Source organism: Pseudoliparis swirei, chromosome 2, assembly GCF_029220125.1.
Source record: "Pseudoliparis swirei isolate HS2019 ecotype Mariana Trench chromosome 2, NWPU_hadal_v1, whole genome shotgun sequence".
In the NCBI taxonomy this organism is placed as follows: Eukaryota; Metazoa; Chordata; class Actinopteri; order Perciformes; family Liparidae; genus Pseudoliparis; species Pseudoliparis swirei.
Window position 1 is genome coordinate 13,273,454 of NC_079389.1, and position 27,010 is coordinate 13,300,463.

The following is a 27,010-nucleotide window of genomic DNA, read 5'->3' on the forward strand; positions in this document are numbered from 1 at the left end:
GAGTAATTGGTTATGTTGTGGTGGCATGCTGTGAGATCCAGGAGTACATTTCTTCTTGTGTCACTATGGGCACAAATCCATCATAACACCAACACAGGAGACGGATCACCTAACGAAAGAAAGAGAACACACAAGAGGTTTATAGAGCCTCTGTAGGAGCCTCAATCTCATTTGAAGTAATTCTTCATGAATCACATTGAATAAGGTAGAATCACTTGATTATAGTATTGTGTTTGTGTGTGTTGGGGGGGGGGGGGGCTGTGCTATCTTGCTAGAATAAACAACAGTGGAAAGTGCCTGTCGGTGAAGAATGGGCACCACCTCTTCTTGCTCCTATTGATTTAATCTCCAGCCCTTTGCCACCAGCCCCAAATCTGACTCCGCCATACACATCTGAGGACAATCCCACTCAGGTTTTGTTGACGGGCCTTTTTGAAATGAGCATAAATAACTATGACGAGAGGTCAGACTATTTTCTGGGACAGTCATAATTTCCCTGACTGGTGAGAGGGTAGTTAAGCATCTAGCACACAGACTTGTACACTGCTTGGGGCCATCTCCGCTTCTTTTTGTTCGAGTCCGAATTCCTTCACTACTATTTACACTTAAGAATCACTCTGCTTGTGGTCTTTACTTTTAAAAGACATGTGCAGTAACAATAGGATATTCGAAAAACATGGACAGCAAAGATTGTTGTGCAGAGTTACATTAAAGTCATTTTTTTCACAGCTAGATGCAAAAGTAACACAAAAAGAAAAATATGATTTTGTTGTGACTGTGAGATGTAGAAAGCCTTGGACATATGTTAGTACACAAACTAGTAACAATTGTATTTTCTTAAAATTTTGTGGTATTCAAAGCTTTGACGTTTCTGCTCCGAGCATGGAGGCTCTTTCCTCGGCTTGCTTATACGTAAAATCTCCATGTGCAGAGTTTAGGGCACGGGCCTGATCCTGACTGATTGGAAAGCAGCCCGTGTCTGGAGGTGCGATCATAACAGAGTCTGTCTGAAGCCCGTGGATTTTCTCTGGTGGCAGGCTTACCTGAAAGACAACTTCCACAACTGGCATCTCCCTGACTGTCGCATCGAGGCTCCTACAATTACAAACGTCTGGCAGTGGGTTGTTCTCATCATGTTCACATGGGAGGGCAGTAAATGAGAGCAACCGAGTAGAAAACGAAGAAAAAGTGTGTTCCTCACTCATGTCTGCAGCCACTTCCCACTCTGCACACTTCCATCACCTCCCCCTCTCCATCTCATTGTGCTGGCAAATTAAAATTCACGGGTTGCCAAGCCATCCATTCTCCCTCCTCTGCTTAATTGTCTCGAAAATTGAGGAGATTACCGAGTGCGATTTATGTACAAACAAGAATCTGTCAGAAAACTGGCAGTGTATACCAAGACATACACACACACACACACACACTCTGATGATTTGGATACTATTGGCAATGAACTCGGATCCCAACCTTTATCCGTTTCAATCCTACCCTTTCTGTGTATATTACACTGAGCAACACATGCTTGCAAGAGCTGGACAAAACACACAGAGAAGAACAAAAATCACTCAGTGTTGATGCTGATCGTCATCCTCTTTGTCTGCATTACTGTTTATTTGACCAACATGCTCCAAGAACTTTGAATATAAGGTACAACCAGGACAACCAGCACCATTGTTAGTGCCGACAATATCGGCGTCAGCTATTTTCTTAGAAGATCCCCCACTTTAAATGTCATCAGCTGAATGAATGGTTATCGGTGGATATCAGCATCTCAGATGTTAGTGAGCTACGACTACTTGTTGGTACCGAAGGCTGTTATCATGAATTCACCTTGTCATCGCCGATACAAGACCATGTCAATCTCTGGTGGCCATAATAATTATAACAGGAGCAAAGGAGGAATTCTGGTGACATGAAGAACCAACAAAGTCCACATGGGGTGGTGGTCTTGGGCAAAAGGATTGTGAAACTAAGAGGTGACCTACTTTTGTTCCATAATGTACGTATGTCACATGCGCCAAGTTATGTAAGTTAACTAACAAGCGTATTTTATAAAAAACATACTATTTTTCTAAACCTTACCAAGTAGTTATTGTTGCCCAAATGTAAAGATGTTTTTTTCTCATTCCACAAAAGAAAGTTTCACTTTCACAAAGTAGAGGGGTGCTTTCTTAATGATAACCACTTGTGACGCCCACTCATAAAATATAAAATAGGTGACGAGATTAGGAATCAGCTGCTGAGAAGTCTTTTGCAGTAGAGGTTATAAACCAATCTAAATATGAATTAGCTACATTTAGATTGTGGTTGATAAATTATTGAAACAGACCTCTTTCGGTTAGGCACTTAATAAGCAAAAATGTGCACAAGTCGTACTTTACATTTATCACCAAACACCCACTCGTTGTTGGAACATATATTTTTTATGAGTCATTTAAATGAAGCTGCCACAAGTTCCTGAATGTAGTATCAGTTTAACATATTTCCAAGCTGGCAACAATGGTTCGCAGCTGAGCTAACATTTGGCACACAAGAGCTTATTGAGCTTGAGGCCAGTGATAATATTCCTCCAAGCAAACATAAACTGCAGTTAATGTCAATCATACTGAGTGCTATCCATGAGAGAGGGCCATGCACTTCCCCATGTTCCCTCATCCCACAAACCATTGGTGGCACTTTTAGTTTAAAACATCAAGGGATCTGGAACTGTCTCTTTCTAATTACTGACATCAATCCTTGATGTGGAATAGTTTGGTTAGTATTATGAAAAAGAAGGACAAATACATCCTTACCTTTAATTAAGCTTCCTCACTTCATCTATGAATATATCAATGTCATGACATCAACTGAGGAACTGATAAACAATGGTTATATATGGTAACCCTAGGTCTGTATAGAAGGACTCTACTGGACTCTTTGGGTAATACTATTACAAGCACAGCAGGCTAATCAGGAGGTGTCTACCAGAATATGTGCTCACATATATAAGGCGGTACACACTGCTGCCTGCTATCCTACACCCTCGGAGCAACTGGTGTTACCTTCACTTATAACTAAGACACTTAGAATCGGGTCAACTGTGATGTGGCTCCCTGAGATGTCTCAACTCTTGCATCCATTGACATTTTAAATTAAGGGTGAGCGAATCACGTTCGGTTGTATAAATGAAATATCCCAATTACACAAAACACAAAAGGCCTTTGCTTGTATTGATTGTTACTCTGTGTGTGTGTGTGTGTGAAAATATTTCATTTAGGTGGTGTCTTTTTTCCTTTTTTATTTTCTACCAACTCAATATGTATATGTATGTATACTTCCTCTGTCAACTTATGTCCACTCTCGCCGTCAATCTCACATAAACACACACATACACACACTCGCACATTCGCAGGTGTATCTCCATTCAAGTTGCACGTCTGCAGGTCTGTGTGGTTTTGTGTGTAAATCCGCAGGTGTGTGCTTAAACCACATGTTCTCTCCTGGGAGGCAGCCAAATGAGGCAGTGTGATTATAGCCTTACCAATGTAATCTCACCTCTTAGACGGTCGCCACTCAACCCCACCTCGACCTACCCTTCCTCCATCCACTCCTCCTTTCATTCCAGCCACTCCAACTAAATCCAATTTGTTATAGTTTCAAATAAGGCCATGTGTGTCTGTGCTCTTGCCACTTCAAACAAAGTGGCTTCTATTATTGCTCGTCCAATTTGAAAGTTAAAAGTTTTTTTTCCCCTATCTCTCTTTCCCTTCAGGTCCCGTCATTCTTTCTGCTATAGAGCCACACTTGCATTGACGCACAATACTCAGTCTAGACTCTAGATGAGGGGCACAAGATGCAGCAGCTGAAAAGCGTTTACAAAATCATACAGAGTGGTTCTTTTGTAGCTTGAGGACATTATTGATATTTTATGTCCGACCAAACTTTTATATCTGCTAAAACAATGCTGAGAGCTTGCGGCTGCAAATAGAATATACTTTTTTGATTAGACTAATAGTCTTTTTCAAGTGTGTGTGTGAATTCAATGTCTTAATTATCGTCCATGTTTAAAGCTCAAAGACGATTTTAGGGGACTTTATACTCGGAAGATCCCCTAGAAATTAATTGGGATTTATCAAATGGAAACTTGGTTGGAACATAAAATAATGTCAAACAATGTGTTTTGCCTGTTTGAGGCAGATAATCAATATCAATTAAGGTTTAGTCAGGAAGACAGCTTAAAGATGTGGTCTCTAATTGTTCAGTAAATGTATTGAATGACATGTTTAACTCCAAAATGCTTCTCAGTCCTATAGGTTTCTTTTCTTTATTGAAAACCTGCTGCTTGGTTGATGATACTTGTATTGCATTGTCAAGCATTTGGCAATACTGAGGACTTTTCCACATTCAAGTTATTGATTCAGGGAAATTAAAACCATGCAAATAACAATGTGGTGATAATGGCGATGACACAAATAATTATAGAAATGCTCATGGCGTCTTGATGATGGAAGTGATGATGAAGACAGATGGTGATGTTGAGCAGGAGCCAGACTCGCATGTGTGTGCTTTCTGCATACCAGTGCACACTCATGCCTGCAGATATGTTTATTTTATGTAAATTACCTCAATATAAAATAATTGCTGTGTGTGTGTGTGTGTGTGTAGGGTATGATGTATCTCGAGGAGCGTAGGCTGGTCCACAGGGATCTGGCAGCCCGAAACGTCCTGGTCAAATCTCCCAACCACATCAAGATCACCGACTTCGGTCTGGCTCGGCTGCTGGATGTTAATGAGAAGGAGTATAATGCTGATGGAGGAAAGGTACATCCTGTTTTCACTTGTTGTCGTTTACACTGTCAGACAAATAATTCCACAATGTAATTCAAATTCCAGTATACAATGTAGATCGTAAACAAACATAGAATTGACTTGAAAACTTTGGCCCCATGTTCACCATTATCCGATCCAGCTATGTGAGTCCGGAGCACCCCAGTATCTGATAGTGTTATCGGTATTGGTGCATCAATAAATTTCAGAAATCATAAAGTTGCCTGAGCGGGCTTTACAAAGTGTACAGCATACAGTACATGTGTGTCCTTTTCAACCCTCACTTTGGAAATGGAAAAACAAAATTAGCTAAAAATGGTTTAATTTGTAAATCTTTGAATTAATTAAGCAGTAGGAATATCTAATATAAATTATAATATACGTAGTGGTACTCTTAGTATTATTTAACCAGTATTGTAATGGCTGGTTTACTCTATTGTTCTAATACTGCAGTACCTTTTGAGCCTGCAATGAGTGACCTTCTTCACTGTTTTTACTATGTTTTGTTTGGAGATACAATTAATTATTATTTTGGTTCATACCATTGACATGTTGTAGAACAGCAGGCATTCATATTAATTAGGTTTTTGTATCCTGAGTGAAGCGCTTGGCCCATCACAAAGAACGGATTTAGTGGAGTCATTGAGATTCTTTTCTGCTCTATTGGACCGTTTTATTTACTTTTGGGCAATGGAGATGTCAACACTCTATAAAAGAAGTAAACAAACACATCTTTGTAGGTTTCTGTACTACGACTGGCCTCTTTTGTGTTTGGTTTTCAAACCATTTCTTCTCAGCAAAACCCATCTTTTCTCTCTTATTGAGCATCTTAGTGAGTGTTCTCTCAATTTCCGAGCATGACTCATTGATTTCACTTCATATTTTGTAAAACTCTCCCTCACAACCCTGCCCTGCTCTTGGATTCCTGATCAAACTGTAACTTTTAACTATTATAGTAGCATGCTGCTGCTGTCACAAACCATAGGAATATGCGGAGGCTATACTTTTAACACCAAGTGTAACTTGCTCCACTGACCACTGTTTGGTCCCCTCTAGCACACTGACGGCTATTAATATAAAAGAAAAAAGTATGATGTACATGTATTTACTGTCCTTTTATTTCAAAAGTGGTAAATTACGCAATACAAAAAGCTGGTTACATCCAGTGCATGAACCAGGTTAAAGCGTCACCACCCATAAGGAATATAGATAAAGTTTCAGCAACTCCAAGGGCAAGCAAGAGCTAGTTGAGTGTGAGGACAGGGTTTTAAAGGGGAAAGCATTCCAACATATAAAAAGCGTAATCTATGATGCATGCTGTTAAATTGAAAAAAAGGAAAAAGAATGGAAAAAAACTAAATTCTCTCATCCTCTTTTCTGTTGTTACTTCTTTGTTAACTTATGGAAACAAAAGCACATGATTAGGTTTAAGAAAAAAAATATTGTGGTTTGGGTTGAAATAAGTATATTTTTTGGTCAAACATGGTTTACATAGTCAATTCTGCCTCAACAGTCCTAGCACCACCTCACGAACAGATAATCCAAGTTTAATCTAAAATATATATTTTCTGTAATGCAATTAAAAAAAAAAATGTCATGCATTTGATTAATGCATGACATTTTTGTTTTTTTTTGCATTATTACAAAAAAAAGAACTTCATCAAATATTCTTATATCATCAGTTTCCTTAGAAATTGTATTAAAGGGAATGAGAAAGACATACATTATTTTTAGTGCCAAATGTTGCGTCTTGTATATTATACTAACGTGCTATGCTTCTACCTGGCAGATGCCCATCAAATGGATGGCACTGGAGTGTATCCATTACAGGAAATTTACTCATCAGAGTGATGTTTGGAGTTACGGTAAGATTCACATTTTTTATTATTTTAAGGAACCTACATTCAATAAACAAACCATTAAAGCCACAATATTTTAATACAAGAGACGGATCGGATATATTTTATTCATTTTTATTTTAAAGTGACAATAAAATACATTATGTTCAAGAAACATATATTCAAACATATACGCAAAGACTTATGATGAGTGAATTCCTTTGATGGACATAACAATTGTGTAAGTGCATGCCTTCTAAATAAACAAGTGAAAGTATGTTCAGTGCTAAAAGACAAGTGTTAAATGAAAAATATTCTCAAGCTTAATCAGAGTCGCCTTAATTATTATTGTGGATATCAATTAATTATTCTGGTTGCTTTAATTGTGTGTGTTATGATCATTTACATTTCAGTTTTTAGATTATTTATTGTCGGATCAGAACAAAGGAGAACCTTCACTGAGATTAGCAACCACATGGGTCAACTGAGCCAATCATCCAGCGACAGAGAGGCACAATGGTTGAACCCGAAAACAAACGCAAGATGTATTAGGAGTAGGCAGTAGTATGGAAAACACATTAAAAATAATATATCAGGAATGCTGTAGATTATGGATGCAAGTTAAACTTGTGAGGCATATGCGGTAGATCACGTGTCAATAGATCTAAGGCAGCTGCAGCGGGTTTGGCCATTGTGGCACTGCTGATGAACAAGTGAAGAAGAGTGTGGATGTCTTACTACCTTTTCAACTGTTCGAACATGTGGCGAACTAAAAAATGCAGACTGGATGATCTATTCCTTTAAATCCTTGTAAATCTTGACACCAACCTTCTCTATTATTCTTCAGTCTTATGAGATTTGTAGTGCTTTATTAAAAATGTAAAATTCCAGTTCAAGTTACCAATGACTCTTAAAGTCATTGAACAATGATTAAAAATAAAATGCAAGATGGGTCGTATCAAAGAGAATAATGTGTGTTTGATTAAAAGTATCGGTATGGTTTAGTGCACATGTCCCCAGTGGTCCTCTATGACCGCGGGCTATTATACTCCTATCTTATGGGGTGCATTCACTCATTAGCTCATTAACACGAGCATGATTAAGGCTGAAGAGTTGTGAAAGTTCAGATTGACTGATGACTTTCACGACTCTGATGAGTTGCTCTCCTTAACTCATCTGCTGTCCTCAGTTGACTTGTGTTCTCTTATCTTGTCCTCTCTTCCTTCCCCTTTGTTTTGTTGCTTCCTCGTTCCATCTCTCCTGTCCCCTCTGATCGCCTCTGTTCTTTCTCTCATCCTTGCTTTTCCTCCTCCTTCTTCTTTCTTCACTTTTTGTTTTATTATTTCTGGTCTATCTCCCATTTCTCTTTTTCAACTATTTAACCTCTTTCTTTTCCTGTGTGTTTATTTGTCTCTTCTCTGCACTGCTATAAAATCCTCTCTTCTTAACTCTTTCATCTTCCCTCTTACCCTTCTACTCTCACTGCATCTCATCTTAATTCTACTTCTCTGTTCTTCACTTGTCCTTTTCCCTGTGAGAATATGTTCTCTTTCTGCTCTACTTTACTGAACTCTACTCTTTTTTCTATTTCCATAATATCTTTTTTTTCTTTTATGTCTCTCGTCCTCCTTCCTTCCTTCGTTCTTTTTAGGGGTGACCATCTGGGAGGTGATGACCTTTGGTGGGAAGCCGTACGATGGGATTTCCCCCAGAGATATCCCAGACCTGCTCGAGAAAGGAGAACGTCTTCCGCAGCCTCCCATTTGCACCATCGACGTCTACATGGTCATGGTCAAATGTAAGTAGATGGCTGGGCATAATACTTTAATGTCCTTACAACATAATCAAATAAAACCACCACAAACCACAGCCTCTAAAGATTATAATTTTAAGTGAGCATCTTTTCGACAGTCTCAACTACTATTGATATGTGTTGAGGATCCTCTGTATAGGAGTGTATTGCACATGATTTCCAGTTTTTTTTTCTATCCATTACATTTAATCTTTTCTATTGTTACTGTATGAATGCTAATGAAACACCTCTGATGGCAACAGTACTGGAAAATTCTTCAAAAATCACAGAGTTTTGCAAGAAAATAAATTGCAGTAGGAACTTTTTTTTTTTTAAAGCTAGCTTTGACCCCAACCACCAACATGTTGGCATCATTGGTTGGTCACTGCTGTCATGCCGTCAGGCACTGGGGTCACAGGTGGCGTTGTAACCTCTGGCCACTGCTACCACGACAATGGCTGGGTGCCAGCGCTACCCTGGCCTAGTCCTGTAGTCTCCAAGCTGCAGCCTCTGACCCTCACTGTCACCTTGGCTCTGACTGACACCATGAACCTGCGCCAACCTGGCAAGCAGACACACACACACAGCAGGAAGAGGTCATGGTCACCTGCCTGTTATCTGCCTTTCTTTTTGCACAGATACATGCACAGAGCTCATGCTCCCAAATACTCAGATGCATGTTTCATCACGCCCATGTGGTGGAAAAGCACTTCCTGCTCTTCTGACATTAAACTAGCTAACAAGATACCAGATAACAAGTTGTACATAGTAACTCTTTTATGTGTGTGTATTTGTGTGTGTAAAGCCACACCTCTCTGTCTCTTATTTCCCCGGATACCTAGACAGGCCTTTACTCAGGGCCAGATCACATGATTGCTTTGGCATCATACCCATGTGTTCACAGAGAACTTGGCAAAAAAACACGTTACTCCATATGGCCATTCTTGATGAAACAGTATTTGTCTTTCCATAAAGAACCTCATTAATAATTGTCTAATTGTTCATTATGGATTAAATAATAAACTAGCATATCTTGGAAAATCGTTTGAGACCTTTAGAAGTGGGTAAATATATTATCAGTATTTGCATTCTGTTTTAAACTAAATGCACTGGCAGGTTGTTATAGTTGTTATAGTTTAGCTCAATCTTTGCTAATGTGATTTAAAGAGATCTAAAGATACATCTTTCGCTAATTCAATGTTTATAAATCAGTAGTAAAACGTAGCACGACTGTGTTTAGTAATCTTGCACTCACATGCTTCCAATACTTTGACAAAGTTGGAACTATTCTAACCTAGAGGGTGGAGGTGCTGCAGTAGGTGCCTTCTGTATAGTTCAAACTTATACTCACTTGAAATGAAAAATGTGTGTTATTTCAGCTGCAACACAATCTGGCGATGTGGCAACATGGTCGGTGGCCCTTGCGCCTCAAACTATGGCACTCCACATATCATCTAGTATCAGCTTTGTCAATGTATGCTTCTGCATGCATCCACTGTCTTTTCAAAATAAGATGTTGTGTTCAGAAGAAACAATTTGTCTAGATTCAGGCAACACATCTAATTTTGGAAACAATTTGTCATTAAGTTTTTTAGTTTGGGTTAAAATAAGAGCTTTTGTTATGTAGCTAATAATGCTACATTACGTATGCGATGTACAGTAATTATTAGGGCTGTCAATCGATTAAAAAAAATTAACTAATTAATCGCACAGTTTGAAATTGCGATTAATTACAAGTTCAAAGTTAAAAGTTCATTCTTTTTAAAGACAAAACTTCACACAGAGCTGTGTTTTCAAAGGGGCTCCTACCTATAAAGGGCCAGCGAGGTATTTAATATCGTGGATGATAAATTGTTTCTTCAGTGAAACATCAGATTAGTAAAAAAAAAAAAGTATATTGAGACCCCATTGGTCCTGTCATCTTTAACATTAAACAGCAGCAGAACCAGTGGCCTTGATAACTGACTGACATTCAAATATGTCACGTTAACCCTCTGGAGGCTGGGGGCATTTTATACATTTTACAAAACAAAACAAAATTCACCGTTTAACTTTGATGCCTTGGTCATTTTGACCGAATCAATATGACACCCTCCTGTTAATTTGACCCCATTCAATGTTTAATGTCGGTGTTCTTTCGGTAGTCAACAAACAAACATAAAGTGCCTCACACTTAAACTTGGAAAACAATATTAATTCTAATAATTTTCTGGAGGTTTTAATTGCTGGCGTCAAATTGAACCCAAAGGGTAAAATATGTTAGTAAATATAAAGGTAACAGGAGGGTGAACATTGAATCAAATGACCAGGGTTAAAAGTGTTTCTCTTCTTTTAAACACAAAACTTCACACAGAGCTGTGTTTTCAAAGAGGCTCCTACATATAAAGTGCCAGCGAGGTATTTAATATCGTGGATGATAAATTGTTTCTTCAGTGAAACATCAGATTAGTTAAAAAAAGAAGTATATTGAGACCCCATTGGTCCTGTCATCTTTAACATTGAACAGCAGCAGAACCAGTGGCCTTGGTAACTGACTGACATTCACATATGTCACGTTAACCCTCTGGAGGCTGGGGGCATTTTATACATTTTACAAAATAAATTAAATTCACCGTTAAAGTTTTTGCATGTGACACACCCCCACGTGTTATACATCAAACATTCCAGAAGCAGAACAATCTCAGCTCTGAGATGAGCCTCATTGTCCTCGCGCCGTGTCCTCTGGTTGTCTGACTGACAGGCTGCTAAATGAGCCTAACCTGTGAGGTGGGAGGTCCTTTGTAATTTACTGAGTGTTCATTGGTTTTTTCCCCCCCGAAATGTTGACAGACAAACGGATTGACCAATCACGGTGAAGGTTTCGTGTGACGAGTTCTTTCACACGTCGCCCTCCGTTCCTCTGTGTATCAGAGGGGGAGACGGGAGGAAGGAGGAGCAGGAGGAAATCCGACTGATTCATCCACGAGTTTAAACTGATTTCTGCTCCTTATTTTCGCGGAGAAATGATTGAAACGGAAACAGTGTCAAACCGTACTGCCGCGGTTAAAAAAAAAAAAAAAACTTGCGTTAATTGCGTTAAAATATTTTAGTGCGTTAACGCGGCCAAATTAATCGCATAGATTAACGCGTTAACGCTGACAGCCCTAGTAATTATATATATCATGTTACGTTATGTAACATTGCGTAATGTGATCTCCACCCTGGAGATGTAATTCCACATTTGGCTACTATGTCTAATTGTCTGAGGAGTCTTACGCAGACTTTATCACTTTTTGTATTGCACCACTTTACTTCCTCCTTTATTTCTGCAACAACTATAGCTACGTAAAGTGTCACAGAGTTACGCATAGTCTCGTTATTTTAGGCTCTAAGGAATCACATCAAAGTCAAATCATAAATTTGAAATAACAGCAGAGGAAAGAACATGGATCATATGTTTAACATGGTCGACTGAGAAAGAACCCAACACCAAAGTGTGAAGTATACAGAAATGCTTTGCTTGATCACAACTGACATGTCCACTACTTATAGCACATTTCCTCCCACATATGGCTGCTAAATGAATTGTGATTCAGGAAATAATGTGATCTTAAAGGGTGTAGATGAGGTGTGTGCTTACCTCAGACAATAAACAATATAGTGGCGCAGAACTTTAGTAGGATAAAATTTGAAGTCAAAGCCTATTTTGAAAAATATGGAGCATCCATAGGTTTAAATACCAATAGCTATACATGTATTTAGAAGTTAGACATATAGATTAGACACTAACACAAACCATTCTTTCAGGCTGGATGATTGATGCAGATAGTCGACCCAAGTTCAAGGAGCTTGCTGCAGAGTTTATTCGGATGGCTCGAGATCCCCAAAGATACTTGGTCATTCAGGTAGGTACATGTTGCTATATCTGGATTACAAACATCTTTTTGTCTAAAAGCAAGCATAGTTGAACAAACTAATTAAAGTGAAAGCTGGCCTGACTTCAGTCTCCGTTTCGCTTGGTGTTGTGTAATTACCCTATATTTTGCAAATGTCTATAGACTTTAGGTAACTATTAGAATATATATATATATATACATATACTATTATTCACTACAAACATTGCACTCAATTTATTTCTTTGGGGTGAACATACACTGAGTATTTATCACAACACTAACAATTATTGTGCTTCGATTATTCATCAAATGCAGTGGCGTATGTCTCTATTTACCACTTTGCTTGAGTACGTGTTCACTATTCTGATATTTTCAAAATAACTTAAAATAAATAAGAGTAATAAAATAAGAATGGGGATTATTTAAAATATATTAATTCCATTAGGATGTGAAGAGCCTTAAAGTGTACACAATTAAAACCTAATTAGTTACATTATTTTCTTTAATCCCGAAATACTAAGACAAATCACTGAACATGTACATACTGTGAATACACACTCAACTTTACTCAGGGTGACGACCGCATGAAGCTGCCCAGCCCCAACGACAGCAAGTTCTTCCAGAGCCTCTTGGACGAGGATGAGCTGGAGGACCTGATGGATGCTGAAGAGTACCTGGTGCCACACTCCTTCAACATCCCACCACTGGCATACACTCCCCGCACACACATGGACTCTAACAAGGTATTCTCTTTGAAGAATCTCCAAATATCTTGATGTATTGCTATACTGATTCTTTTTATTAATTCGGGCCATTATAATATCTCTTCTTAAAGCATTAATGATCCAAAACAGAATTTGAACAAAAAAAATTATTACGGCTGTTGGTCTTTATTACAATTTCCATTGTCACTATGTTTAAAGATATAACATACTAGGACTTAATACAAAACGTTTACATAATATAATGAACTTTCTGTTCATGCCATTGTAATAACACTGTTACATCAGGAATTCCCCACCCAACATGTTAGTTGACGGTAGTTAATGGAACATTTCAATAACATCTTAGAGGCTACTGAGGATATTATTTGCTGATTTCAATAGTTCACTACACTATAAAATTGTTAATGTCAGTTTGTCTTTCTATTTAAATGGTAAATTATGAGTAAAGTTTTTTAAAAAGGCTGACTAATTAATGCTAATCAAAACATGATGTCGTAGGGCCCAACACATTCATATTACTTTGGTATTGCTAATCTACGGTACTGTTTTGGGTCATTACTTAGTCCCATTGTTACAGATATGGCAATGTTAGTCAGTAAGTCATTCAGGAAGGGTCATGCAAACAATCGTCCCAGCATAATAAAACATAAACTGTTATGGATAGAGACTGAGATGTCTCTCCTATATTACACAGCCCTCGTGAAGCGATGGTAATTGAGGTGTAGAGCCACATTCCCTCAGTTCTTAATATGTTCAACTGTTAAAATGTTCACTGTCTATCTTTGGACTTAAAACTGTCACACATCCAGGCAACTCAGCCATTTTGGATTTCAATATCCCCCTGTGTTTGTGTCGGGATAAAACACATTCTGAATGCCAAAGAGAGAATGACTCCTTTTCCAACTCTGCTTGGTGCATTTCAGGGGGTGACAGTTTATTCATTCGCAGAATATTTTTCAAGGAAGCCTCAACTGTTTATGTTCTTATTTATTGGGGCTGGTAATGAATTCATTTGATTAATTTCATAGGGATACATTCAACTATATAAATCATGTAGACGATTGTAATGAACTCAATTCTTGTAGCCAGCTAAATGCAATATTTACACATACATATAATCTTCACTTGCATGGTTGCATAGCTGAAAATGCTTTTCCTTAATTCACTCACACAAACAAACACATGGTTGAAAGTTCTATGTTTGTTAGACCAATCCATTTTCCCTCCTGCCCACCATAAGTGGTGTTCCTCTTTAATACTTTGTCACAAGCTCTGAACGTTGCATAGTCATGCGGATACGTTTAATGTGTGTGTTCAACACAAAATAAGGATCCCAAACAGCAGCAGCGGTGAGCTGTAAACAAAGCACAGAGAAGCTCTGAACAGAACACACAGAGTGGGAGAAACCTCTCTGCTCAGGTGGGAATTATTCTATATGTTTATATTGCAAATAGCTGATGCTCCCATATTAATGCTCTAAATCCTAACCTTTAATATGCAGTCTCATGTCAGTTCGGAATTTGCAAGAAAGAATAATCCATGATGTGCCGCCATCAGCTCCCTCTGCTTTTTCCAGTTAATTATTTGAAGGGTTCACTTTATTTGAGTCTTCAAAATATGTAAGTGTCATGTATAACTGTCCCACAGTGTATCCTGCTTCCACAATGTATGAATTGAGTTACATGATGGGCTTTAGATCGGCAAAAGCTTTTGAAAAAATAGTGCGATTGACCTTCATGGTTCACTTTAATGTTTTCTAAAGACATGAGGTTAGTGGTGGCATTTTCTTTCTGTTAAAAGAAGAAAACAAGAGAGGAGGAATAAGTGTAAATGATGAATGGGAGACAGTGGTTTAATCATTGCAGTTAAAAGGAAATGAAAACATACGCTTGTATTAATACCTTTAGGTTTAAAGTAGAGAATGCTAATAATTCAAATGAAATGCAGAACACAGAAAGTTAATTTAAAAAGTCACTTTCAAGCTATTGATAGTGTTTGGGCCTCGCTGCATTATAATAATTAACTACAGCATCAAGTCTAACCTGCACTTGACCAGGACACAGCAGTGGTATCACTTGTGTTTGAAGCTTCTATTTGCTGCAACTTGGTGCTGATATCTTAATACATTTGAGAATTGTTCTGCCAAAAAAACAGTTAAAAATAGCCAGATTCCCACCAGGGATTGACCCATCTCTTATTTCTAAGAAAAGGCTACAGAGTCTGACTCTTCGTACAGGCCTGAGGCACCACTTGCTTGTGCTCTATGGGATGCCAAAAGTTGTAAATAATTAGGGTCACCTGATAAATAAATGACTAAAGACTGATAATCAGAAATTTGATTTACTGCAAACCTGCATCTTCATCGTAAGACCAGAAAAACTTTATGGTAGGTATGTATTTATTATGCAAACAAATAAAGATGTTTTGAGAGCCAATTTCTCGTTTGTATTAAATTAATTGTTAGTTTTGCTTATGAATATGTTGCTGCAAATCAAAAATATTTTCTCTCAAAATAAAAACCTTGGCTGTGAAAATAAACTTCATTCAACCTGTGTGTTTAAGGAAACACAAGTACAACAGGGGAAAAATAATTATTTTATATCTCATTTGTTTTTTTACTGGCTAGTCGGAGACCATGCAAAGGAGAGTATGCGAGGGAATGTATAATTTTAAAAAAGACAACGTCTTGCTGGATTCCTGGGATAAATAACTCAGTGAGCTTCTAAAAATTCCCATTTTTGTTATAAGTGTAGACACAAATGCTCACAACAGGGCTGGCCTGATATGGCTACTTTTAAGCCTTGCTGCATAGAGCCTTTTAATTAAAATCCTTTTTAATTAGATGCTTCCATTTCAATGTTTGGCACTGCTGTCTCCCCTGCCTGTCACATTCAAATGTTACAGATGAACAATGGTACAAAGAACATTTTGGGACTTAAATCATTAATACATTTTAGAATGTACAGTCTGTGTATAGTACTCAAGTTTCATTATATTTTTTTGTTTTCTATATGTTGAACTTTACTTGTAAATTACCTGCAGAGTATAGACCAAAGATTGAAAAACACTCGTTTATGTACTCACTTGGTGAATAAATTGAACTTTAATCACACATTGAAGATCAGAAGAAAGCATTGCTTTAACTCCCCACCCCAGTTCTCTAGGCCCTTACGTAACGCCCTCCCTCTTCTCCTTCCACCAGAACCAGTATGGCTACCAGGACCCCAGTTTCAGCATGGAGGACATGCTGGCGAACCTTCCCAGAGGGGTCTCTGTTCCACCCGTGACTGGAGGCTGCCTCCCACCTCAGGACCTGTCCTCATGTGGGCAGATTGGTGGTGGATTTTGCCGTGGCATCCAGGACGACCCTCGTTGCAATGGAACCCTGAGGAAGCAGGCCTGCCCAAGGTCAAATACCTTGGTGCCTGGTTCAGCTCTCGCTGCAGGACAAGGTAAAGCAAAGTGTTTTCCAAAACTTGGAAACACTGAGGGAAAAGCAATCTCCTCAATAAATGCTTTTTTGAACAATGCCTTTTTGAAAATGCTTTTTTGAACAATGCTTTTTGGAAAAATAATTGATGATGGAACTGCTACACTGCTACAAAAGACGGAAAGTAAATACTGATACTATACATTAATTGGAAGATGCTGGTTGGGTATGATACCATACTCGATGATGCCTTTATTTAAGCATTGATAGTGATCTATCTATCTTTTGGCGACAGTTGAATAACGACAATAAAATCCATCTTACTAAAATGCCAAAATCTCCATAAAAAATGCTGAAGTGCTTGACATCAGCCAGAAACAGGCACAGATAGATACCATCCATCCATCCATTATCAATACCGCTTCATCCTCATTAGGGTCGCGGGGCGCTGGAGCTGATCCCAGCTGACATAGGGCGAAGGCAGGGGACACCCTGGACAGGCAGATAGATACCATATATACATATATATATATATATATATATATATATACACATCCTCTTTTTGATGGAGATACTGTTCAAAGTCTCATATTTCGTATTATTTTCTTTCATCCTATTTTTGCTTCCCAAGGTGGAGGGGAGGACAGTAATGGACAACGTTACAGTGCCGATCCCACCGGTCTTTTAGCAGAACGAGTAACAAAAGGAGACAAGGACCAGGATGGCTACATGACTGCCATGGGAGACAAGAGCACTTCAGGTTACTTTGAACATTTTCAAAACTATTGCAGGCTGTTGCAGACTATTATATAAATGACTTATTAGTGGCTACAACAGCCATAGTTTTAAAAGAGATGAAAAGATGTGAGCTAATCTTACCATCCCCCTTTTCTTCTAGACTATCTCAACACAGTCGAGGAAAACCCCTTTGTCACACGGCGTAGGAATGGCGACGCCCATGCAGTAATTGATGGAGCGGGTTGCCACACCCTGCACCTGTCTGGAGCTGCTGCTCCCCCCAAGAGCCAGTCCACACACGGGGAGGACGACTATATCAACGAGCCTCTGTATTTGAATACCTTCCTTAACCCTGGAGACAAGAACGGATTGGCTGGTGCGGTCTCCATCCCTGGCCCTGGGTCCTCTGCTGCCCAATCAGTATCACAGACAGTCAACCCATCAACATCAAGCCACGTGGTTTCCTCCTCTGGATACGTAGTTCCCCCTGGCCACCTCCCTCATCCATCGTATCCATCACACACCATGCATTCAGGGCATTCAGGACACGCTTTGCACTCGGGCAACACCAGCAGCACAATCATGTTTGATAAGAAGGGCAAGAAGGCTACTTTTGACAATCCGGAATACTGGCAGCACAGTTTACCCCCAAAGTCCTCACTGCACAACCCTGAGTACCTGCAGGACTGCAGCACACGCTTCTTCTATCGGCAGAATGGACGCATTCGCCCTGCTGTGGCCGAAAACGAGGAATATTTGTCTGAGGCTGCTATGAAAGCTGGCAATGTGTTGCCACCCCCTCCATACAGACAGAGGAACACTGTCGTGTAGTGACCAATCTGTAGCACAATAGAGGGATGAATAGAGGGAAAGAGGTAATGATAAATGGGCGTTCAACAGTCCTCTTGTTTTCATGCAGTACTTCTCACCCGGGGGTCTCCTTGCAACTTCCCTGAACATGTTTTTCTGTTATGTCTGGTTCCAAGTCTTTTAGTCTTGCGCTAAGGTTCTGCCTTTTATTGGCAGTACTACAATAGCAGTCACTGACACCCTCACTTGACAATAAAACCATATTTCTTTTGCTCCATATTTGACCATAGAAGCAAGCAGACATTTCTCTTTGTGGTTGGTTTTATTCTGCAGCACATTGTCCTGCCATGTTAAGTATCAGAACAGCACCAAAACGGCATCATAAAAGAAAGGACATGTTTCATCAGGGAAAGAAATCAGAGGAGAAATTAACTAAGGCTCGCCCAAAGAGAGGATTATCGCCATGACCCTACATGGTTTTCTTTATACACCCATCATCTACATTCCTTTTAGCACATTACCACTGAGATAAATGTACCATTGCAGTGTGCACACATCACTATTGCCTGTGTGCAATTAACAGACACATGCACATGGAGGTGTGTCGTGACTTACCAGCCAACCTGCAGTCAAGCTGAAGATTCCAGGTGTGGCTTGCATGCTTGCCAACACGCTTCCTTTACTTTTACATGGTGCTGCACTAGTTATGGAAATAAAACATATTTTAGACACAGCTGATATCATACCTAAAACATGTTAACATGCCTGCAGCCTTGACACACCAATAACATCCATGCATCAATTCATAAGCAAATACACGCAGTGTGACAGATAAGCTTGATGCCACTCAATTGACTGTAAGACTGTCTGTGTGGATAATGTCAGTCAGTGCTGCAGTACAGAGAAAGGGGTCAACAGAAAAGTAAATGTCACTGCAGTTTTATGGAAAGCTGTGTACCTGCCACTACCTGGGGCAAAGCGTTGGATGGATTATTGGCCTCGCCCGGGTGTGATTTTAAAGGTTGATCACTCAGAAGACTCTTCTTCTTCCACTTTCCTACACAATTCATTCCGAAGAGCCAAAAGAATTATCAGAATTGTAACCAGCATCTTGACTGACATAACCAATGGTAACTGCAGTGCAAGGAGTAATGTTGTAATGGAAATGGTGCTTGTGAATGGACAGATATTTTATCAGGGGAATGGTGATGGTGTATAAAAAAGGAAATATCCAACATTATGAAATCGGGATCGGAACTGTTTTCTTTGTCACCGAATCATTACGCAAACAGCACAGACACCGGGCCACGAAAGAGCACTGTGGTCGTGACAAAAAGGCAGAGCTGTAAATAACCAAATTATGTCAATTACCAGACAGATACAATGCCAGAAAAAGGCTTTGTGAACAGAGCTGTGACTGGAGGTACATTTTGCACCTCTGTGTCCATACTATTGTATGTTATAAAAGCAGAACAACTAACGTTGACCATGTAGTACTTGCTCTGTCACCTAGCATGAATGTGGAACAGGAGGAGAGACTGTCTAAGACTGAAACGGTCCAAGGAGGCCTCTTCCAGATTTGTACCATGAAAATATATGATCAAATGAGACATTTTATTTTCTATTGGTATTTGACATTGATGGTGAGACATTAGAAGTTATCACTGTATTCACTGATGGCTAGCTTTTTGTACAATACTGCCAGATGCCACAGTAAACTCTGATGGAGACCTCTAGCATCTGTCATCAAATGACTTTGAAGGCTAATTCAGAATGGGGTTGATCATTTAAAAGCTCTTACACAGCCAAATTGCTTTGCTGTTATTTGAACTTTAAGCGTCAATTCCGTCTTTTTATCTTTTCATCATGTTCATACCGTAATGTATAGTCTGACGGTAAGGCTTAGTGTTATCTGTTCCACCAAGCATTTTACTAACAAAGGAGCATCCCCACTCTAAACAATATCAAGATAGTAAACGGTTGAGTTTGGGAGATACAGAACAATGTTCAATGTCAGGGGATAGAAATCTGTCAATTTTTCAGTAGCCTTTAGACATACGCAGATCCTTATCCCTTTGATATCTCTAATTTTACTAGACTATTGCAGGCAGATTTAAAGGATTTTTGCATCAATGTGATGAAATACCTTGATTCTTAAGATATTTCATTCACTGAACTTAAGGGGAATTTCCGACAGTTTTGGGACTCAAAAGAAATCAGAATTGAAGGATTCCAAGTCTCTTCTATTGGTTAAGCTCCAAGAACACAAAGTCCAACAATCCCTATAATGCTGCACTATCAAACTCAATGCAGCTCATTTCATTTGACGCTTTTTAATCCCCAAAAAACACGTCTGTAACCAAAAACAGACATTTTAATTTATAATCAGTTGCTCAATTGAATTTCCAGAAAATGTACTATTATATGACATAAAGTGATACAGGTAGAAAATAAATATATAAATAATCAAACACATACCCTGATTTTAGATTTTCTTTTGTCAATAGCGCCCACTCTGAGTAATAGGTGATAACTTTATGAATTAGGAGACTGACTAATTCCTGTGCATGTCTCACTGTTGACATACCAATACACAACCATTGTTACACAACCTTGTGCCTGAAAATACCAGGAAGAAGGAAGGTTCAGAGCTGCAATGTTGAAGATCGACTTTCCAAAAATACAGATGTCCCCCGGCATAGTGTTTTCTCCCCCTCTCAGGTTTTATGAGGAACAATAATCATCCAGTTGAGCTCCAGCACAAGTTGCCACATCATAAAAAAATTCAGATATCAAACCTAGATTGATTAGTGTTGTCACACTAAACGCACTGCTGAAATGTGCAACTCAACAGAAATGTGAATTATATGGGTTGGGCGGCCTTGGTTTAAAGGTTCAGTCTTGAAGTGTTAAGTATTATTGCTATTGCTCTGCTGCTGATCTTATTTAGCTCCATTAGGTCTGTTCTGTCACATTATCTGAGATCTTTATTAATATGCTGTTTCTTGCTGAGCTTGAGCTCACACTTACAGTGTGTATACTGTCTATTTAAACGTGTGCAAGCGTCCATTTTGTTTTTGTTGTTAAAAGTCAGTTATGTCCGTCAATTTTTGACATCTACCACAAGGTAATATTTGCAGTGCCTGTACTACTGTGTGGCCATGTGTTTAAGTGCATTGACAGCAGAGGAGTCACCCAACGACTTCGTAATGGATCTCTATGGAAAAATAAAGCCAATCTTCTGGAGGAGAAAACCTGCTGGTGCTTTTAGCCAGCAAGCATCACAAGGGGCTTTTAGTTTTTTGAATGCTAATTCATCCACTTTCCCTTGTTGTTCTGTGGGGAAATCATGTTACCCCAACATCTCACCCAGTGCACCAGCTGAGAAACCGTGAATGACAGGCAATAGGTTGTGTTTTTGCAGGGGGGTTCAAACTAAGGTATTAGCATTCGAGGAATGTTACCTGACCAATGCATCAATGTTACAAAAGCTACTAGGGGAGAAGGTGCAAGTGCACTGTAACTGGAAGACGAGACCAGAGTAGATTGCCATTCTTTCTTTCTCCTTAGAGGTGACTGTAGAATTGTATGTAGCGTACACTGTTCTGCAGCAAGAACAGTGAAAGCTGAAAAGCAGTTATGTGTTGAATGAATACAAACCAAGACGAATACAATCTGGAAAGAAAAAGGGATTGTGGTCAAATGTTAACACGAGTCATAGTTTCATGTGAAAATGTATTATGTTATGTCAAGGTGAGCGTTATAGGTACAGTGGTCATTTTTTAAAGGGGCACAATGGGCCCTTTTCACACAAGCCATTTTGATGTGTCATAGCAGGGTATACACAGGTGTAATTGATTAAATTAATTATGGTAACAATCTATTTCGTGTCACAGCCCGTCCAGTGAGCCAGCATGCACAAAACCAGGGAACTGGCCAACCTAAATGGAACTGGGCTAGAATGAATATTATTATTTATACCTGTGTTTACCCTGCACTTACATGGCTACTCAGACAGTAAGCTGGCCTTTTCATGACAGTTCTATTCATGTTGTGCATCTACTTTTTTTGGAGGGGCGGGGGTGGTTAATTTAATTTGAGCAAATGTTATAAAGAGTATTGTAAATTATGTCTAGCTGGCTACTAGCTATGTCCCAACTCCGGGGCTGTTTGCCCTTCATAAGAACTAATGTCCAGGCTTAGTTGGCTATATTGTGCAACGAGACCAGATTAAACGGACCAAAACAATAGTTGTGTGCAGATGCTCCTTGTCAACCCATTAAGCTTCTGCAAGTTTTGTACAAGGCATTGCCCTCAGACAGCCAATGACATTTAAATACCAATGGTTATGTGGGGGAGGTTTTATGATTCCTGACTGGACAGTGTGACAAGTGGCAGGTTAGACTAGGTTAATAATGACAATTTGCAAGTAGCTTCCGTTTATAACCCTTTGGGATTAACATGTCATGACTGCAAAGTATAACAAACAATGGGGTTCATAGCTTCCATCATTTAGACCATGCAGTGGTTTTGTAATTGGTTCAGTTCATGTGATATGATTTATATCTGACAAATATAAACTTTTACAAGCTTTACTAGTTGCTGAGGTTTGCCTGACCACTCGGGTTAAAAAACTGATTTCAACTGATTGATTTTGAGGACTGCAAATGATAAACCAGCTGTTTCCTCCAAAGCAAAGGCAAGCTTCATGTTTCATCACATGTTGTAGGGCCTTTGAAATGGGACAAAGGAGGGTCCAGCCCTCCTTAGTCCTTTTTGATGTATCTGGCCCAGAAATAAAGACTAAGGAGGGTCCAGCCCTTGAACTGGGAAACAGTTATTGTATTTATAGACTCTGGTCTATATCACTTTTGTAAGATTTGAATATTCATATCATGAGAACCTTTTTCACAGCATTGTAATAAGAATCCACCTGTGGTCTAAATGGACTTGCTGTATTTGATAAACACCAACGTTACTTTTCACAAAACTTTACTACTAAATTCAAGTAGAAATAGTTTTAGTCAATGCATCTTCAAGCAAAAACATTTTGTTTAAAGGGAACCCATAAAGCAGCAGACACATACTCTGTCATACTCTGATTTTACCATGTATTATATGCATATATTTTACCATGCCATTGAAACTGGCATAAATGACAGCGGTTGAGTAAGCACAGTTTACAATGTATTGAATTGATGGTAAAACTGTAACGAAAAGAAAAAGACGTTCCGATAATGGGTCATCCGACAAGTTTACCATTGTAAGAAAAATAAAAAATAAAATAAAGGTAAATAGTATTTTTATAAGTAGGTAAAAGGTGGCCAGGTACATCTGTAAATAGGAGAGTGATGCTTCTTTTTCCAGCTGAAAAAAATTATTGGGTTTGTTTTTATTTCTATTTGCATCATTGCAATCTTAGTGCTCCACTGAACTTTTATTCATTTCGTTGGGGAACATAGTTATCTGTCCCTGTATGTATATTAATATGTATATATTCAGCATATATATACACACACACATATATATATATATATATATATATATATATTCTGTAAATGTAATTTGAAGAATGAACTCTGATTTTAAAAACACTTGCAGGATCTCTTGTCACTCTATCAGTTCCCCTGTGATTGTGTAATTGTGTTTTCAGCACAAGATTTTTCTGATTTTGTGTTTTGACCTCGACTCTTGCTAACTTTGGAGGAGTGAATTTGAATTTTTCGGGTGTAATATACCTCCCCTACCATCCACGTTTCTCTCAGTATTATCCATCTCTTGAGATTTTTTTCAAGATTTTGTACACATGCTGTTGCAATACTAATGAATATTCAATATTTCATCCCCTTTTCTTAGACCCTTTCTTAACCAATGTTAATAATCCACCAGTGTCACTTTACACCCTGTGTTTTAAGGACCTATACTATATTTCCTTGAGTCGTTTGAATAGTTTCTATTTGCACTGAGCTCAGTCATTGTTTACTTTCCGATGATATTCAGTTCTTCATCCATTTGGGGCAATACTGATTGAATGGTGGAGCAATATAATGTTACAGCCCCCAGAGGGATTTATTGGTGTTGGAGAGACAAAGTGCAAGAAAGTTTGCATGGGTTGGATCGATCGTATGAATTTCTGATATTTGCTTGTACAGAAGTTTGTACGTTAACTTGTTTTGGCCTCAGAAGCCTCAGTGTAACAGGACTTTGGTATTTCCATTCCACAGGATCTTTACAGACTTGTTGGGAGTTTGGCCCATTTCTCACCTTACCTAAATCTGATGTGAAGACTGGCACCAAAATCATCATGTTGAACACTTTTCTTTGTGTCGTGAATCAGCAGTTCGTCACAATACTGATGTCAAGTGTTGCTGATGCTTATTAACTGAGGTTGAATGGTTTGTTAAATTTTCAATCAAAACCTTTCAGGGTTTTATGGATGCTCAATTTGACCATTTGAATACACTGTAAGTTATAATTGATATTTCAATTATGGAAGATTCATGCACCACCTGTGTTGTTTGTGAACTAAAGGTTTTGTGCTGTTTTCTGATAATGCTGTAGACTTTACAGAAGATGAATACTAAAATCTTGATTTCAAAAGGTACTTCATCATCAATTTTGGATTATTTTTCATCATCATTTTTATATATTGTTTATCCCAGACAGAATACCTATAGGCCCACTGTACAGTTACCATTGGAAAGTGTATGGGCATTTGCACAGATGATTTTGGCACCAATCCTGTTATTTAAAATATACACATTTACATATACATTTAGTAAAGTGGTCAGTTTGGCAAACGTCTCAAAAGTCAATGTGTTTGTTTAAAAGTACATTAAAGTTTATTAGAACGGATATTTTATCATAAACAAGATAATAAATGATCATTGCTTTGTATCAGAATGACTGAGAACTAAGTTTTATAGACCATATATCATCACATATTACCATTTAAAAAAAGATTCTCTTAACTGGTTAATTGACACATTTCCGAAGCTAGAACATTTAAATATGTATTCCCTCTGTTTTGTTACATGAATCTGTCAAAACTATATTTTTAATTCAATATGAATAAAGATCAGTCAATATTTTATGTTGGATTGTGATCATTTCTAGTGTTGTGTTATTATGAAGTGGTAGAGCTAACAACATTGCTTGATGGGATTATAAACAATGGAATTATATAACCTCAGGAGATGTGGACACTGATACAATGGAGTATATTGGTGCTTTGCTGCACAGGCCAGCATTCACCCATTCACTCATAGGACCGACACACATTCACACACACACCATCAGGAGCAATTTGACAATTTAGAGTTCAGTACCTTGCCCAAGAATACTTTGACATGTTGACTCCAGGGGCCAGCTATCAAGCTACTAACTTTCTGATTAGTGTGACCTCAATCAGTATCAATTAAATTATGGAAAAAAGGCCCAACATTAAAATCTGTTATTAGTTTTGCAGGAATAGCAGGTGTGGAAAAGTCTTTCAATATTTCTTTTCAAGTGTGGTTGGCTTTAGTTTGGCCATCTGTCTTAACAATACTCTCAACGGGATCCAGTGCTACTTCCCATGCAGCCCTTTTTCACCTCCTTACTTAAAATGTCAGCCCATTGGTGAGTAGCTCCTACAGACACATGGGAGTGTTGATTAGCCACTCTAGTCGCTGCATGACATCTTCATTCTGCCCAGATGAGTCAGTGCTGCCGACATCCCTCCCCATTCAGCAGATTATGCCTTTATGTTAGAAAGAGCCGAGTCAGACTGGACAGTCGCTCCACTCACATCAACGCAACTTCTATTTTTCAGCCAATTGTCTTACACATTAAAAGCTACTCACACACAAACAAACTTGTATATGTGCAGAGTAATCACACAGCCGCACCAATAATAAAGCACCATTACCCCTGACACTGGCCTGTACATGATAGATGCGTCTCTTTTCCAGCTGATGACATTTTATGGCATTATCATAGGAAATCCAATAACGAGATTGGCATCTTGGAACCGTTGCTCCATGCAAAGTCAAATCACTTGCCTTAAGATGGTAATAGAGTGTGATCGAAACAATCTGTCACTGCCTCCAGTCTCATTCTCACACGCCAGCCCCCCTTGACAAAGTATATAGATTCGTACCTGATATGAGGGATGATCGACACAGTTGAATGTAAATGAGCTTAAATGTCTTCAGGTGAATCGATTGACTGATGCTTCTCTACAATTAAAAGTGAAGGCTTTGTTTGACAGTGCATCAATCTTTACCACAACACCACTTCAATACAGCAAACCCTATAACTGACGACATGTTTCCATGTGCAGCTATTTCAATATGTGCTGATATAAACAAAGACAGATATTTTAGAATTGGATGCGAGCCCAAACTAGTTTAGCTTGCTCCAGATTCTCCACAGAATGCCATTTGGTGTCATGCTCGCATTCTTCTTTCCTGCTACAGTTTTTGCTGTGTAATCCCAGGTTAGTGATCCAATTGTCACAGCAACTAAGCTATACAACCTTCAAGGCAGACGAAACACGGTGTGGATGTTTCTTCAGGGCAGACGGTTACTCGCGCAACGTATTTAGACAATTACATCCGATCAACTGATGCAGTCACACTGTAATGGTGTGATTTAAAAGGAGAGAAGAATGTAAGTGAAAAGCTTGAAATGTTATTTTATCTTTTCCTGTGTCCAGACATTTAAATCCGCCCACTCCATTGAGTTTGAGTCGACTGATCGTCTGGCATCGTGATATCAAAAAGTGGTTTCTCGATTAAAAAGTCAACCAGCGAATGAGCAACACGACGGGACTAACAATTAGCCAATCAGCACCATGCACTGGACTAACGTCGTTGTCAAGCCGTTATTAAGCTGTTGCTAAGCTGTTAAGTCGTTGTCAAACGTTGTCAGCTGTGCATCGGAACCGTGGTTTGATAATAACAACATGGAGGCTGCTGCAGACAACATTGACGCTGCTATCGAGGTTGTTC

General features: G+C 38.8%; 1 protein-coding gene across 1 annotated transcript in view; it reads left to right on the forward strand.

The window, feature by feature from the left end:
• Positions 1–25,108, forward strand: part of LOC130201129 (receptor tyrosine-protein kinase erbB-4-like) — a 294,285-nt gene extending 269,177 nt beyond the window's left edge. Inside the window, exons 21-28 of the mRNA XM_056425857.1 lie at positions 4,648–4,803; positions 6,599–6,674; positions 8,299–8,445; positions 12,226–12,323; positions 12,887–13,057; positions 16,242–16,491; positions 17,101–17,229; positions 17,383–25,108. Coding sequence (XP_056281832.1) covers positions 4,648–4,803; positions 6,599–6,674; positions 8,299–8,445; positions 12,226–12,323; positions 12,887–13,057; positions 16,242–16,491; positions 17,101–17,229; positions 17,383–18,038 — 1,683 coding nt within the window. The 3' untranslated portion in view covers positions 18,039–25,108. The remainder of the gene's footprint in view (positions 1–4,647; positions 4,804–6,598; positions 6,675–8,298; positions 8,446–12,225; positions 12,324–12,886; positions 13,058–16,241; positions 16,492–17,100; positions 17,230–17,382) is intronic.
• The last annotated feature ends 1,902 nt before the right edge of the window (positions 25,109–27,010 follow it).